We start from the raw sequence: 17,030 nt of genomic DNA on the forward strand, positions 1-17,030 counted from the left end.
AGATATTGCTATAGCTGCTGCATTAATTTAAGTTCTCAATAAATACTCGAAGCATACACACATTACTCTTTAAACATTGAAAACTATGAAGGTTATTTTTCCTTTTTCTTTTTTTAAATAAAAAGCCACAAATCCTTCAAATTAGTATATGATATTCATTTTTATGTGTTTTCTTTGGTTTTGTATTCGATAAAAAATATATTGACTAACACAAATTTTTTATTAAACAACCAAAGTTCTTTATAATAATATATTTTCATGTATTATTAAAAAAATATAATGATGTAAATAAAATTCCTAAAAATACATACACAATAAATAAATAAATAAATAAATATATATATATATATATATATTTATATATATTAAAAGATAAAAGAAGTTTTCAATAGAGACATGTATATGTTTTAACATCAATGATTAATGGCAGATCTATTTTTTTTTTTTTTTTGAGTTAATGCATTTTTAAGATTGTTTAAAAGTCCGTAAAATTAAGGTTTGACCTAAGGAGATAGTCAATATGATTTGATAATTGTGTAGATTTGGGTATAAAATACATTTTTTTCTAATGAAATTGACCTTGATCTCTAAAATAAATATATAGCGCTTTGAAAATGAGATAAAAATCGATATTTTTAATACGAATTGACAGTGGGAAGGAAATCAATCATGAAAAAGAAATAGTAAAATCAAAATGGGAGAAAAACTAACAAAAATTGTAATGTTTATAATTGTATCTGAAGTCGCAAGTTCCTCTAATTACATTTTGGTGTTAATATGTTCAGATTGTAGAGACTGAATAAACGTTTTGGGCTGGCCCTGGGACCTAAAGGTTAAAAGATAAAAAATAAAATTTCACTCAAAATAAGATTTGAACCCATAACCTTTTACATATGGAGTGGTAATCCAACCATTCCACGCGTGTTTAAGCTCATTCCTCATAATCAAAATTCACGTGTTTGACACCTAATTTTTATTCCTCTTGCAATAATCGAGTGAGTGGATGTACAAGAGCCTGCTCAGATCCTAAGGTTCGCACTTGTCCTCCACATTTTATGAACTATTCCAATATCTCAACGGCCTTGACTATTACTCAAATAGTACATTTGCATATACCGAATATAATTTAAACATGTATCCAACAAATCCATTTTTATGCATCAAAATCTATTGTTTTTTTCTTAAAGTAACATGCAATCCACGTTATTTACTAACATATAACGTCTGTCTAAACTTTTTAAATCAAAACACATCAACTCATCTTAAATATTTAGACCCATATATACTTCTTCGTCCTTGTTTAATATCAAAACCATAAACATGACTCGAATATAAAAAACTGTACCTTACTTTGATGCAACTTGAAATTGGGCTTTGCTCGAAATTGTGTAGCCTAAACTCCTTTCCTAATTTCCTTGCATTCTTATCGGGTTGTAATTAAAATTTGATTTCTTTTATAATGATGAAGTATAAAGACTAGACCCCTACAACGTCCTTGGTTTTACTACACTCCAAGAAGTTTTGTACTTTTTCCTTGTGACAAAGTGAACCTTTAAAAAAAACTGACTTTTCTATGGAACTTCTTTATTGCATTTAAACATAGGTTTAAAGGTCATCAATATAAGGCTCGTGGGGGCGGCCTATGTAGGGGCATACAGTTGTACTTGCCACTGTTTTATGGTTCTACCATAATGAAAAAAATATATTCATAAAAGATACTATTATAATATTTCATTTTATGTACTTGTATTCCTTAAAACCACACTTATGTACATGTATATGTGTATGTAGATCTATATATATACATGTATGTGGAGGTTCAAACATAATCATCTCCATTTTACGAAAACGCAAGAACACCCTTAACCGAAAATAAGCCATCCTCAACTAGCCATCAATACCAATAATCTTTCTCACTCGCATTYAAGGAAAAATTCCGAACTAAAGAGCACGATTCCTCTAACTCTCCAATCGGTCTCCCTCTAGGATCTCGCACCCACCCCCACGGCCCACACCAAGATTTATCACTCCTCASTATTCTATTTTGGACCATGGTCCCGTCGTCCATCGCCAATCTAAAAACCCTCCAAATAAAATATTATTTCTTTCTTCTACAAATTTAATTTCAATACCTTTTATTGACGGAAAAAAGTTAAAATATTATTCATCTCTCTCATATAAAGTTTTAGATATTTCTCTAAATTTGGAGATTTGCACTTTATACCTCTTATTTTCTCTATTTTAACATATCATTTAACATAACTGTTGAAGTAAAAAAAATCATAAATCTTTAAATTTTCTTATTTTAGTATAGCCCTTGAAGATGCTCTTCTTCTATTATAACCTAACAATTATAATATTTAATTAATTATTATAATAAAAAAAACCTATTATTATTAATTTTTTTTAAATATTTATATTGCGAAACTTACTAAAATATAAGTAAAAATATATTTTTTGAAAAGTAATAATTTATTTCATCATATTATATCTTTTTATTTTAAAATTTATAATTTCATCGATATATTWTATTATTTAATTTTTTATAGTAATTTATTGCTTCTTACACTAAAATTACCATAAAATAGTTTTTATAAGTTGAAGTTTACACATACATACATATATATATATATATATATATATATATGGTTTTTAAATAATTAATCCCGTATATATAGTGTTAAATTGAATCTCTATCACTATCAAGTTTTTTTAAATAACATATTATTTTATTAATGATATGTTTAATTATACCACGAAATATTATAACTGAATAATTTTTTAAAACGTTTTTAGACATTTTACAAATTAACTTATCATCTAACAGCTAACAGTTAATTTGTCACAGATAATTGAGTATACAGAAGAAAGTCATAAATAACCATTTGGCCAATCTTGGTCCTTACTTTTTGTTTGGTTATAAATAACTATTTGGCCCCAACATTTAACACACCTCGGTTTCTCTTCGTTCTCTAGATACAACACTCTCTCTAGTTAGTATATTCTATATATATGTGTGAAATACGAGGGTGTTCTTGAAATTCTTGATATTCTGAAGACTTGTTGGTTGATTATGGATTTAAAAATCCTTGTATAAGCACTTTGAACGATATATGAAACTATTTCATTAACGGTTATATGTGTAGGATTGGACTTTTAATAATTTCTATTCAAACTAATTTTAAAACAAGGGATACCCTAATAAACGATGAAACATATAAATAATTAAACATTTTTGAAAATTGAATGAAACATTTTGAAAATTGAATACTTTATTTTCGTAAGTGAAATTTTTTCATGCATAAAACATTTCGAAATATTAATAAATTAAATTCATCAGTGAAATTGTGTTCATGGTCACTATTGAACATGACATTCGTTTCATTACTCAAACTACATATATTTGGTCAATGAAACAAAATCAGATTTCATATTGTATTCTTTTTACAATTCATATTTTAGGAGTATAATTTAATAAAATAATATAAACTATTAATGGTAATAATTTTATATTAAAAACAATTGATTTACACCATTTATTGAATGAATAACGTGACTCATTGTCGCCTACAATGATATATGAAAATATTTCATGAAGAATATCACGCTTTTAATTATTTCTAATCAAACTGATTTTAGGAGTATAGTTGTACAATTCATATTTTAAAAGTATAATTTAATAATATAACAAAAACTATTAATGGTTATAATTTTATATTAAAAACATTTGATTTACCACCTTCTATATTAAAGGTTTCTATATTTACGTTTCCATAATTAAGAATAATTATTACCTTCCCATATTAACCAGTATACAATCAAATGACCATCATACCCTTTGTTATTAAAATTAAAGAAAAAAAACGAAAATTTCCTATTGGTCGAAAATGGTTTGCAAAGTTTTCACGAATCGGGCGGTTTGTAATCTAATCCGTCTTTATATATGTATGTCTATAATATATATATATATATATATATGTATATATATATATGTATGTATGTATGTAGAGGAGCGTTCAAATAAAAATCAACCCCATTTGTGTAAACCAATCTCAACCATTCATTTTCTTGATCAATGACCAAGATTAGTTTACTTTATTTTATGAAATTAAAAAAAATATTAAAAATTTATTTTATTTCAACAGTAAGGGCAAAAATGGTAAACAAAATTTAATATTTGGTAACATCCTTCTCGATATTAATGACACTATTTTCATTTTTTTAAAGCAATATATTATTTTTAACTTTAAATCACATCCATCAATAAAACATATAAAAAAATGAATATAACACACCATATTCAATTATATGGAGCGGATCATTTTAAATTTTGAATTACATTATTGGTTTCACCATGAAAATGTTTCGGTTCACATAATTTATTTGCAACAAGACCCGGTTTCATGTTCATGAAACATGTTTCATTTTCCTTTTCATAATTTATTTTCAAAATGCATCGGTTTCATTTTTCATTTAATCAACAAAATGGATCAACTACACCATCAATGCAACGGTTTCACCATAAAAATGTTTTGGTTCACCTAATTTATTTACAACATGAATCGTTTCATGTTCATGAAACCTGTTTAATTTTCCTTTTCATATTTTTTTTCAAAATGCATCGGTTTCATTTTGCTTCTCATAAAAAATGATTAACTACACCATCAATGCAACGAGTTCACCATAAAAATGTTTCGGTTCACCTAATTTCTTTGCAACATGAATCGGTTTCACGTTCATGAAACCTGTTTCATTTTGTGGATTTTTTTTGTTCATCTATGTTTTGATGATTTCATTCTATAATTCAATTGTTTCATCAAGACACGTTTCCTGATTATAACTCATGACTATATGAAATCCAAATTTTTAATATTTTAGTATAATTAAATATTTAAATGTTACCATTTATACAATTTCCTTTATTATGTTTCATTAATTAAGATTTATTAATATCTTCCATATTTAATAGAAAATATTGTAAATGACCAAAATACCCTTATTGATTAAATTTAATTAGAAAAAAAAAGAATTTTCCTATTGGTCGAAATTGGTTTACACGGTTTTTTAGAAATGCACGGTTTTCATTTGAACGTGCCCCTATGTATGTATGCATGTATGCATGTATGTAGGGTTTTTAAATGATTAATCCCATATATATAGTCAAATTGAATCTCTATCACTATCAAGTTTTTTAATTAACATATTATTTTATTAATGATTTGTTTAATTATACTACGAAATATTATAACTGAATAATTTTATAAAACGTTTTTTAGACATTTTATAAATTAACTTATCATCTAACAGTTAACAGTTAATTTGTCAAAAAATAATTGAGTATTGGCCTTTTGAAACTATTATACTCCAATTTGGATGCTTGGCTATTGAAGTGGAAAAGTTGAAAACATCAATTCATGCATCTCTATTATGATGCTCATTGCTAGCTTATTGAAAACAGCAGTTAAGGACTCCATTGTCAAGTCCTATCTCAACAATAAATGACACGTATCTATTTAGGGATGGATCCAGAAATTTTTTCAAACGGTGGCATCATATAATTAATATAGTATAATATATATCAAAAAATAATTACAAAAAATATGGTTTTTATAGTACCGATAGGGCTGTAAACGAACTGAACATTCAGCGAACCGTTTGTGAACCGTTCGACGAGAAGTTCGTTTATGTTCGTTTATTTAATAAATGAACGAACATGAACGATTTTTATTTTTTTTAGTTAAACGAACGAACATGAACAAGAGTCCCGTTCGATCGTTTATGTTCGTTTATATATTAAGTTTAATATATTATCTTTTATTTATTTACTTTGAATTCAAATAATATTTATTTATGTTCGTTTATGTTCGTTTAGCCCGTTCGTTTATGTTTGTTCGTTTAGCATGTTTACGAACGAACATAAACGAACACGAACACACCTTATTTCTAAACGAACAAACACGAACACAAAGATTTTCATTCGTTTACCGTTCGTGTTTGTTCGGTTAAGTTAAACGAACGAACATGAACAAGCCCCCGTTCGTGTTCGTTCGGTTGTTTACAGCCCTAAGTACCGATAAACAACTCCTAAACTTGTACGCGACGTGTCTTCTTTTTTTGAAAACGGTCAATATATACCCAAAAATAATTACAAAAAAGTATGGTTTTGGTTATTTGGGCTTTGTTTTGTTTGGGTTTTAGTTGCACCATTTGGATTTCAGGGAAATACGGTAGCACCTTCTAAAACGATATGGTAGCACCGTTAACAAGCCTAAATTTTTTACCCTTCAATTGCAAAATAATACGGTGGCACGTGCCACCCATGCCACCACATCAGGTCCGCCCATGTCTCTATTACTTTTTATACTCCAATAGTGGCTTAACCACATATTATGGGTCCCATGCAATATATGCTTTTATTGTCATTTCATCAAAACCATGAATCACATGAATGTCGTTAATTTCACATTTTCATGTTTGCAACGAGCTTCATCAATAAATCATTGCATTATGGGAACTAGCTAATTCATTCACATATGAACTATTTACGTGCATATGTGAACCTGAATGATCCACATATGAACTATATATATATAGAATTGCGAGTTGACCTGTCGTTTTCCAGGAACTGGTTTGATGTTCTGATAGTTTTCTCTTGAGCCGCTGCTGATGATTAAGAAGATGATTGAAGAAAGTGCTACGAGTCTGTCGAGGCCCAACCATGATCAGGAATATCCCCATTTGTTTCCAGCAAATTCTTGAATATATCGTATATATTTAATGGTGGTGAAGACGAACGAGAGGCCTTGAGAGAGCTGTACGCCGCAGACTACTGGAAAAGGAATGAAGCGTAAAGGAAGGACATGAGGCATGTGGCACCAAGGAAGAAGAGGACGGAGGCGATACAAATCCAGGCGGTCACGATTTGGGAGAGTGTGAGAAGTGGGATTCGGAGAGCGACAACGGCGATAAACTTCACGATGCTTTCTACTAATTACCATATTACTTTCCATCATTTAATAGAATTCAGTCATTTAATCTAATGGATAAATAGACCATATTACTGTGTTTATATGTTTTATACTAATTGTTGTGTTTGTAAATAGACCACCTCTTTACATATACATTATTGATCAAAAATATCTAATCTTCCTCCTAAAAATCTTGTACTTTAAACTTTCTCCCAAAATTGAGTATGTCGACACGCGAACCTAATTTGCAATATGCAATTGTAACACTTTGAAACACTGACGATAAAACATTGAAATACTGACAATAAAAACAAACTTAACGTTAATTAGATGTCTGTAGGGTGTTACAACACATGCTTAAGATAAGCAGCTAGAACCCACATTGGGTGGACATCCCTCTATAGTATATAGTGTATAGTGCATAGTGCAAAGATACATATCTTCTTGAAAGCTCCACCTGCTTTCTGCAGTAATTACATGTATAATTAGAATAATCATATGTTAATTAACCATGAATCATATATATATGTTCATATGAAAGTACTATCATGTAATCGTAATAAAAACACTACTTAAATATCTTAAAAATATCATTATATCTTTTAGAATTTTTTTTTTAATTTTATTTAGTTCATATTTTTTTATCAAGCTTTATATGATTTTTTCACTATTTTTTAGACATATTTTTCATAAGATTTTTTTCCCACAATTTTCATCAAATATCACATCCACAATTAATTTATTATTATTTTTCATCATTTTTCCCTCTATTTTTGGGATCCACATTTTAAATCATATTTGATTAATTACATTTAACATATGATATGTTATGTATCATATATGATCCAGTATGTGAATTTTTATCATATCAGATGTGATAATATATGTATGCATGTGAGTTATCACTGATTTAAATTAGCCTATCATTTAATAGAATTCAGTCATTTAATCTAATGGATAATATAACTTCTCTCATTTTTATGTATTTGAGGTTTCTTATTTCAACCTCTCTCCAGTCTCCACTACTTAATTTCCTCTACCAACCAATCCATCATCAATATTTTCGTTATATTAAATGAAGTCATATATTCAATATGATGTAATATTTTGTTAAAGGTGTAATCGTAATAAAAGCACTATTTGAATCTCTTAAAAATATCATTATATTTTTTTGATTTATTTATTTTTTTAAATTTTATTTAGTTCATATTTTTTTTATCAAGCTTTATATGATTTTTTCACTATTTTTTTTATAAGATTTTTTTTCACAATTTTCGTCACATATCACATCCACAATCAATTTATTATTATTTTTTAATAGTGGTTGGCTTGGTGAGGGTGATGGCCTTGCCGAAGCTCTCTTCCTTGTCCTTCCTTTTGCCTTTCAAAAAAAAATTATTTTTCATCATTTTTCCCTCTATTTTTAGGATCCACGTTTTGAATCATATTTGATTAATTACGTTTAACTTACGATATGTTATGTATCATATATGATCCACTATATGAATTTTTGTCATATCAGATGTGATAATATATGTATGCATGTGAGTTATCACTTATTTGAATTAGCCCAACAATTTACCGACCGACTTTCGAGACGGTTTTGTGATGAATCATCTTTTAGCGACATATTTTCCATGGGAAAATCCGTAGGTAAAAATCTTCCATTTAGTAGTGTATTTATATAAATTTTGCAAACCAATCTCAACCATCCATCTAGTATAATGAATATCTAGTTCAATACATATCTTTGTTGTTTTCTAATATTAAACGTTGATCATAATATATGAACTCTTATCATTTCCATAGATATCTTTATTAATTGGTTTTTAGATTTTGTACTAATGATTGTGTTTGTAAATAGACCACCTCTCTACATATACATTATTGATCAAAAATATCTAATCTTCCTCCTAAAAATCTTGTACATTAAACTTTCTCCCAAAGTTGAGTATGTTGACATGCGAACCTGATTTGCAATATGCAATTGTAACACTAGATTCCTTCTTACAGGCTACAACAGTTCGTAATTATAGTTACATGCTATAACAATATGAAACACTCACGATAAAACATTGAAACACTGACAATAAAAAGAAACTAAACGTTAATTAGATGCCTGTAGGGTGTTGCAACACATGCTTACGATAAGCAGCTAGAGCCCACATTGGGTGGACATCCCTCTATAGTGTATAGTGCATAGTGCAAGATACAGTTCTTCTTGAAAGCTCCACCTGCTTCCTGTAGTAATTACATGTATAATTAGAATAATCGTCTGTTAATTAACCATGAATCATATATATATGTTCATATGAAAGTACTATCATGTTCTTTATATTGCATTTATTAAGTTGTCATGAAAATTATATATACTTGTGGAAAATCGCCGTTTTTCATCTGGGAATTGATCAACAACTTCGCTGCTCGGTGTAAAGACGTCGAGTCTCTTTCTACCTGTTTGTTGAACAGATGGAATTATTTGAATATAAATAGTTATCAAGAGATCCAAGTAAAAATATGTTTCAAAATTAAATAAGAAATTAATCGACCTGCCGAGAAAAAATCAGTCCCATCATAGCCCATGCAGTATTTTCAGTAGAAAATTGACAACCTTACGGATTGCAGGACAGTTCTCATATGTCTTCCCAATTGCCACCAATCCTCCAAGAGCCCACCAGATACTATATGTAAAACACACACCCCTCTCCATACCTAACATAATACACCCATGGTGTCATTAATAACAAGAGAAATATCATATCAACTTTTATAGAAATTCTTACTAAAAGGATCAGAAATAGTGATTTCCGGCGGATATGGCCGTCGGAAAAAGTGGGTTTTTTGGTAGTGTGTAGAATTCAACAATATTCAAATATTAAATGCTAGATGTGGTTGAGTTTATCGTGTATTCAGTTCAAATATTTTATTAAATATTTACACAGGTTCCGATTGAAAAAATATATTCATCATAAATAACCAATTAATGTGACTTGTGACGTATAATAATTATTACGAAACAATCGGATTAGGGTTTTTAACATTCTAGAAACCATATATATAAATATAAGGAAAAAAGTTATTTAATATATTTAGTTATCTATACAAATTAGATATATAAATTAATAATAGATTCGATCAAAGATTAAATGAAAGATGACTTCAAACAAGATCGGGATCAAGGTTGGTCAGTGAAACGATGATATGGATAAGCTTTATCGTCAAGAGGAAAACAACTCGGATCATCACCTAAGGCCTCTAAATGACTCTTGTCATAAGGAGATTGGGGTACAGAGACAGTCATGAGGTCTGCCTAGAAGTAGCCAACCTTGAAAGAGTGTGTAATAGCTCAATGATCGAGTGCTCTTTATGCAAAAGATGAACATGCCTAAACCATCTGCCGGAACGGTGAGATATAAAAATACATCGGTAGAGGAGCGTTCTGCCTTAGAGTGAAGCACCTGTACGAGCGGTAGTGGACAAAGCGGAAGAAAAAATGTTGGCTTGAGTAACGCAAACATTGGAGGATTCCTTTGCAAAGTTCGTCTAACGATTCCATGTATATATTGGACTTAATAAACCTTAATTTATATGTGATATAAGTGATTAAAATTAGAGCATGATAAAACATTGAAGAGAATGATAGCTTTCTCTTTAGGTTATTATAACAAATTTTTAACACCGATTTAAACATCGGTTTTTTGGATACAAGTATAGACACCATAGCTATTTATTTGCACTGATGATGGTGTTGGATGGMTGTGGGTTGTGRGAGCACCTTACGATAAGCAGCTAGAGCCCACATTGGGAATATATTCCTGTATAATGGATAGTGCAACAGACAGGTTTGCTTGAAAACTCCAGATGTTTCCTGCATTAATTAATCAAATAGTTTTACAGTGATTAGTAAATGTTGGAAGTTGGAACCTATCACAAATTTCATCACTTTGTTAGCACTTCATCTTTAATTGAAATCGTCATGCTATAATATTTCATTCGTATTGGGACCTTATTGAAATTCATAACTCAGGGGTTGTTTGTTTACCTTTTAATAGTTTCATTAAGAGACAACCTCTGGACTGTTAAGAGGTGAATGTTGTTTGGCAAAAAAAAGTCTGCCTCTTAATTAATGGTTTTAAAACCCTCTGAATGATCTTGTATCATGGGTCTCCCTTAACCATTCAGCGTCCTAATTTCGTTGTAAATAATTATCGAACAATTATATTTTATTTGCATTATATCATGCGAGCCTCTTAATCATTCTGCGCCAAACCATTCAGCAACTACCGAGAAACCCTAAGACATACATGTTCATACTACCCAATGCACATTGTCATTTAATTATGACAAATGCATAAACTTCAACCTACCTTTTTTATGAACCTGAAAAAAATTAGCTTAGATACATGCCCATTACTAACTTKTATCCTTCTCCGATTTTCGTATGATTTAACTGAACTTACTTTCCTATCTGTCTTACCTGTTGGGGGAAATCACCATTTTTCAGCTGGGAGTTGATCAATAACTTAGCAGCTCTGTGTAAAGGTGTAGGATCTCTTTCCGCCTGTACGATCACATACTTTTATTTTTATTCAAAATAAATAATGTCTACGACATAGTTTTGAGATAAGAAATTAACCTGTTGGGTATGTATCAACCCCATCATAGCCCATGCAGTTTGTACCAAGTTGGATTGTCCTCCTTCTAGAGGCACATATTTCTGCTTATGAAGTAACCAAGGAGAAGAATGCAAGACCAGTGAGCATTGCTGAAMAGTTACACAGTTTGCTAGACCAAAARTAGAAATTGTTTTATTCTATTRTTAATTTTGAGCACTTGTTTTTGCTGAAGTATAACCTTTTCTATGCAGGATCGGTAGCTTTCTCCCCAACCACCATCCTYCAGCTGTGTTTTCAGCAGAAAATTGACAGCTTTACCCACTGCCTGACAATTTTCGTATGTCTTACCGATTGCTGCCAGTCCTCCAAGAGCAAACCAGGTAGCGTATGTAAAACAGATACCCCAGTTTCCATACCTAATACCCATGGCTCGTTAATTATGTTGGCAATTTAAGTAGAATATTGTCATTCCAACAATTTTAGAAACTGTTATACTTATGATACTGAATGGAGAAACTAACCACGAACCATCTGACATCTGTATTTTCTCAATGTATTCACCTGCTTTGGTAAGGAGACTATCTATTTCTTTACTCCTATGTTCAGGGTATGAATTCTTAAACAATGCCAAGGCCTGTATTACTGATGATGTGCATTCAATGTACCTGATCAACAACTTTGTTAAATTATAAAGTAATTGTCAACAGGAGAAAAAAATGGAAATAGTAAACTGTGTCCAAAGCTTTACTCATGCTCAATGACAATGTCAGCGAAGAACTCTGTAGGATTGAGAATCTGAAATGGAACAGAAATTAACTTAATTAGGGGTACTACTGGTAAAGTGCATTTTGAAAGAAAGAACAATTTTCATGATCTAGTTACCTCCAACCATTTTGATGATCTTGCTGGTTCCCATGCTGGTAGCCCACCATTTATGCTCTATATATCTCATCATCAATTTAAATAATAATAAAAAAGAGCTTGTCAAGGTTCAAATAGTTAATCTTTATATTATTGATCAACTATATTAGCTGCTTACACAACTTTAAGGTTTTATTTGCTTATTGTTCTCTCCAGTGTTTCAATTTATGCTTACCGGCATGGAAAGTATTACGTTAACAGCATTGTTAAGTTGCTCAGGCTCCATCTTCTTACCAACAAATTCTGCCGGCATCATTGACAATAGGAGGCAACACTGCCCATAGTAAGTAGAGAATGAGAGGCCAACTTTTCCTAGCTTGTTTATTTGATTTTTAAAGAATTATATAATACCTTCAATCCGTCAGCAGTAGAATCAGAAACTTGCCATCCATGGTCTTGATCTGAAAAGGTCCATGATCCTTTGGAAATATGGCGATACATGCTTTTAAAGTCACCAGAAGGATTATCCTTTACCTACAATAATGGTTGATTAATCAGGAAGGAGTCCAATAACTACAAGAAACTCATGTTTGTCTTTAATTAGTAATTCATGGCATGCATCATAATTTTTAATCTGGATACCTGTGAAGCTTTAATAAAGTCATGTCCTTTCTTCAGGGTAGGGCCAATCTCGTGGATAAGATCACTAGCCAATAGAGCTTGGATGGCGAGACTTGCATCCCATCCCTGACTGCCAAAAGTCTGGTTTGTAACAACACCCAAGAAGTTTTCAGTAACTTAAAATACTTTTAGTATTTTAAAGTACATGTATGATGAAAATTTGTGCTTTTTGGACTGGGTTTTTCTTGTATGACCTGCATTTTCATTCCATCTTCAGCAACCCAGATATAATCTGGGATCCGGGCAAGGTGCTTTTTAAAGCAAACCCCATTTGGATCTTCAACCCAACATGCAAGCATACACAGTGCCTGCAGAGTTTGTTTGTAGGAGGCATAATTATCCTAATAAAGGTGAATTCATTTCTCATTCCTACTTGGTATTTGTTAATCTTTTAGATAATTGTGTGATTTTCCTTTTTCTATACCTTCTCCACTGAACCAATGGTGATATATCGGCTATTCTCATCTTCATAATGGATATGGTTCATGGTTGTTTTGAGTGCTTTCTCGCGCAGTTTGTTAAATGGCCAGTGAGTTAGGAGAGGTTCGGTGAATATGTAGAGGCTATCCCACATTAAATCTTGTAGTAAATGATGGGGATAGTATAGGTCCTCCTGAGATGATAAATTGGCTTAATTAGACAAATAATTAGGGGAGTGGATAAGAATGTACAAATCAATGAAGTAAAGCAAATAATTCACCTTTGCACACAAATGTCTCATACTCTTCCAGTTAATTTCATCGTAGGGTTGTGAATAAAGTTCATTCCGAAGCTGTAAAACAAGAGGAGAGATTGGACCCACAAATCTTCTTCCGTATAGGTACGACATAGGCATGTATATGAGCCTACAGTAACACCACATTTTTGCTGCGTATTTGGAGGAAGAAGACAGTTAAGTGTGGCGTTATATAACAGAGTATGTTCGTTGATTAATTAATCTTGTAATCTACTATCGTATGCATTTCGAGGTTACATGCTCTACTTTTATTTGTTGATTACCTAAAAAATGTGTCCATTTAACTGTACAAAAGGTGCATTTACCTAAAAAAAAGTTTTTCAAATCTAGTAGAACAATTATTAGAGATTTATCCCTGATACGGAAAATGTTTAGTTTTTCAAAGAATTGATATAGGAGAACTAAGCTGACCTGGATGCATGGGAAGGAAGGAAGGGAGGATCCAAAACTCAGGGGGCATTGGGTTGTTTCCTGCCCACTCACAAACACCAAGTATCTAAACAACAAAAGCATATAAATGCTTTAATTTAATAAAATAAACTAGATAAAATTAAGGGATTATTAATAAGAACTGTGAAACATAGATGAAGTCTTTTATCTTGTTTTTAAATGRTAAATTATTTAATTTAAAGTAATTTCAGTATGAATGAAAACCTCTTACCGAAAGCCATGTTTTTCCCCAAGAGGGAATGGTTGTCGCACTGCCATGATCWAGAATCCATTTTCGAGCTTTGGTGCATGCACCATTCAAACCACCATCAGGTCCTTCTCCTAGAAGACGCATACAAATGTAACTGAGAGTGGTGCCAAACATAGTGCTATGACCTTCAATGTGAAATCCCCACCCACCATCTTCATTCTGTAAATTATTCAAAATRAGATTTAATTATATGTCAACTTGTGTCGAGGATGAGAATGCATTATAATACTTATAAGTACCTGATGACAATATAAGTATCTAAGAATTTCYTTTTTATGTTCTTGTGGGAACATGCTGTTAAGATGCCCTGTGATATACAAGCATATAACCTGCATTTGGTTTGATATTTGTGTTAATTAGCTAGTGTCATCTTGTTGATATGATTAGGTGAATATGGCTGCATCCATAAATTAAAAGTTAAAAGTTATGTTATATGAGTAACCATAAATAAAATCAAAGCATTTACCAATGGCTGTATGAAGTACATTGGACCGGCATTTTCAGCTGGCCAATGGCCATCCTCAGCCTGCAAGGCTGCAAATAAGTGAACAGACCTCCTCAATGTGGTGGTAACTTTTTCATAATTAATGTCTTCACCATCTTCTATCTTCACTTGAGCTATGGTTTGTTTAAACTGCTTCTCTCTTAAAAACTGCATACACACATATTACATATTCATGTTTCAGTAAAAGTTGGTTTAATTTGCAGATCCAATAATATTGAGGAAAGAAAGAGGGATTAACCTGCATGCGCCAAAGGACATCACTACTGGGCTTAACTTCATGTCGATGATCCCAGAAATGAAGACGTGCTTTTTCAACTTCATTACGCTCTTCTGGAGTTCCATAGTTAGGGTCAAACTCCCATGTTTGCCTTCCAACGAAATTGTTTGTGCTGTAAAGATATGGGTTATTAACCCCATTTGCAATCTTCAACCTCCACATTTTTTCGTCCAAATTAGATATTGCTACGACTACTGCAATTAATTCACATTTTCAGTAAATACTCATATCATGCATGCACACAYTTTATAGAAGTTGTTTATAGTTACGGTACATTGTTTGGGAGTTAGTTATGTCACATGCAAGTCAAGTTCGACAAAATGATGAACCGGGCGAGAAGGTTCGTATGCACCTTGGCAAGTTGCCAATAACTCGCATACGAGCATCATATGGATTTTATTGTTAAGAGATAACATAATTGTTCTAGGCGGGATGGGCCGCCCACCTTCGAATGGTATTGTTGTGATTTTGTTTGTTGTCTTATACGTCTAAATATACACATCGTGACATCTAAGCTTGTAATCGCTCCAATCAATATAGTGGCATTTTTTGCCAGTTGTTTTTCCCAATTCGGTTTTTTATTTAAAAATCCTGATGGCTCCCTATCTGCATATTGCTTTCACTATTATTTGGTTAAGGTGCTCTAGAGGCCAAACCCAAGCCTCGAATATGGATCTCGAATCAAATTCTTGGCCATGTATTTTTCAGTTATTTTTGTTGTAATATAAAATATATTACTTGTGTTTATAGACGTTGCACTCGATGACCAAATTAGTAAAACCGATACTTGGTGACTACTCCACCAAGCTTGCTCCCTACTCTTGCCATCCTTGCTCACTACTCATCCTCCAATCTTGGTCCTTACTCTTTGTTTGGTTATACATAACCATTTGGCCCCAACATTTAACACACCCCGGTTTCTCTTCTTTCTATAGATACAACACTCTCTAGTTAGTATATTCTATATGTATGTGTGTGAGGTACGAGAGTGTTCTTGAAATTCTTGATATTTCGAAGACTTGCTAGTTGATTGTGGATTTAAAAATCCTTGTACAAGCACTTAGTAATCTCCTTGGTGGTAATAATATTATTGCTCTCTCTCTTTGGTGGACGTACACTATCACACTGATAGTGGAACCACCTTAAATTCTCGTGTTGTTATTTTGTGAACATGTCATTTACGTAGATAATTGTTTATTTTCGATAGAGTCATTGTGCAACATCTAGATAATTGTTATCCGCATTTGTTGTCGGATTTGTTGTGTCCCTGGATTTCTATTTTTGAAGGGACCTTAGAAATCACTTGCTAGCTTTGTTATTATGACACATCATATTCGACAATTTTATTTAGGGCAAATTGAATGAAAAAATAACGTCATTTAACTTGATTCCTATTTTGGGTAATATACTTTCAAAACTTTCATTTTAGTAGCTAAGATGTAAGTTTTAAACATTTAAGCACCTGGGTAATCGGTTGAAAACTAACTTTAGATTAAAAAAAAGACTACTTTTAGATTAAAAGAATTCATATCACTAACCGTCAACAAATAATATTGAGTTGGATATCATATCATTCGCCACATCAGCATGATAACCGGTTAATGCTTCAACCAGTTACCCACGTACTTAAATGTTTAAAACTTTACATCTTAGGTACCAAAATGGAAGTTTTGAAAGTACGTTACC

General features: G+C 31.5%; 1 protein-coding gene across 1 annotated transcript in view; it reads right to left on the reverse strand.

Annotated features, from left to right (window-relative positions):
- Positions 1-10,624: 10,624 nt before the first annotated feature.
- Positions 10,625-17,030, reverse strand: part of LOC112527442 (shionone synthase-like) — an 8,236-nt gene continuing 1,830 nt past the window's right edge. The window contains exons 2-19 of the mRNA XM_025138110.1: positions 15,306-15,538; positions 15,029-15,214; positions 14,802-14,891; positions 14,524-14,721; positions 14,274-14,358; positions 13,827-13,993; positions 13,551-13,739; positions 13,321-13,434; positions 13,088-13,207; positions 12,857-12,979; positions 12,681-12,779; positions 12,467-12,523; positions 12,333-12,379; positions 12,106-12,249; positions 11,823-12,000; positions 11,605-11,685; positions 11,446-11,529; positions 10,625-10,836 (exon numbers count right to left, since the gene is read on the reverse strand). Of these exons, the coding sequence (XP_024993878.1) occupies positions 10,696-10,836; positions 11,446-11,529; positions 11,605-11,685; positions 11,823-12,000; positions 12,106-12,249; positions 12,333-12,379; positions 12,467-12,523; positions 12,681-12,779; positions 12,857-12,979; positions 13,088-13,207; positions 13,321-13,434; positions 13,551-13,739; positions 13,827-13,993; positions 14,274-14,358; positions 14,524-14,721; positions 14,802-14,891; positions 15,029-15,214; positions 15,306-15,506 (2,304 nt within the window). The 5' untranslated portion in view covers positions 15,507-15,538 and the 3' untranslated portion in view covers positions 10,625-10,695. The remainder of the gene's footprint in view (positions 10,837-11,445; positions 11,530-11,604; positions 11,686-11,822; positions 12,001-12,105; positions 12,250-12,332; positions 12,380-12,466; positions 12,524-12,680; positions 12,780-12,856; positions 12,980-13,087; positions 13,208-13,320; positions 13,435-13,550; positions 13,740-13,826; positions 13,994-14,273; positions 14,359-14,523; positions 14,722-14,801; positions 14,892-15,028; positions 15,215-15,305; positions 15,539-17,030) is intronic.

This window comes from Cynara cardunculus, assembly GCF_001531365.2.
Source record: "Cynara cardunculus var. scolymus isolate 2C chromosome LG 15, CcrdV1, whole genome shotgun sequence".
In the NCBI taxonomy this organism is placed as follows: domain Eukaryota; kingdom Viridiplantae; phylum Streptophyta; class Magnoliopsida; order Asterales; family Asteraceae; genus Cynara; species Cynara cardunculus.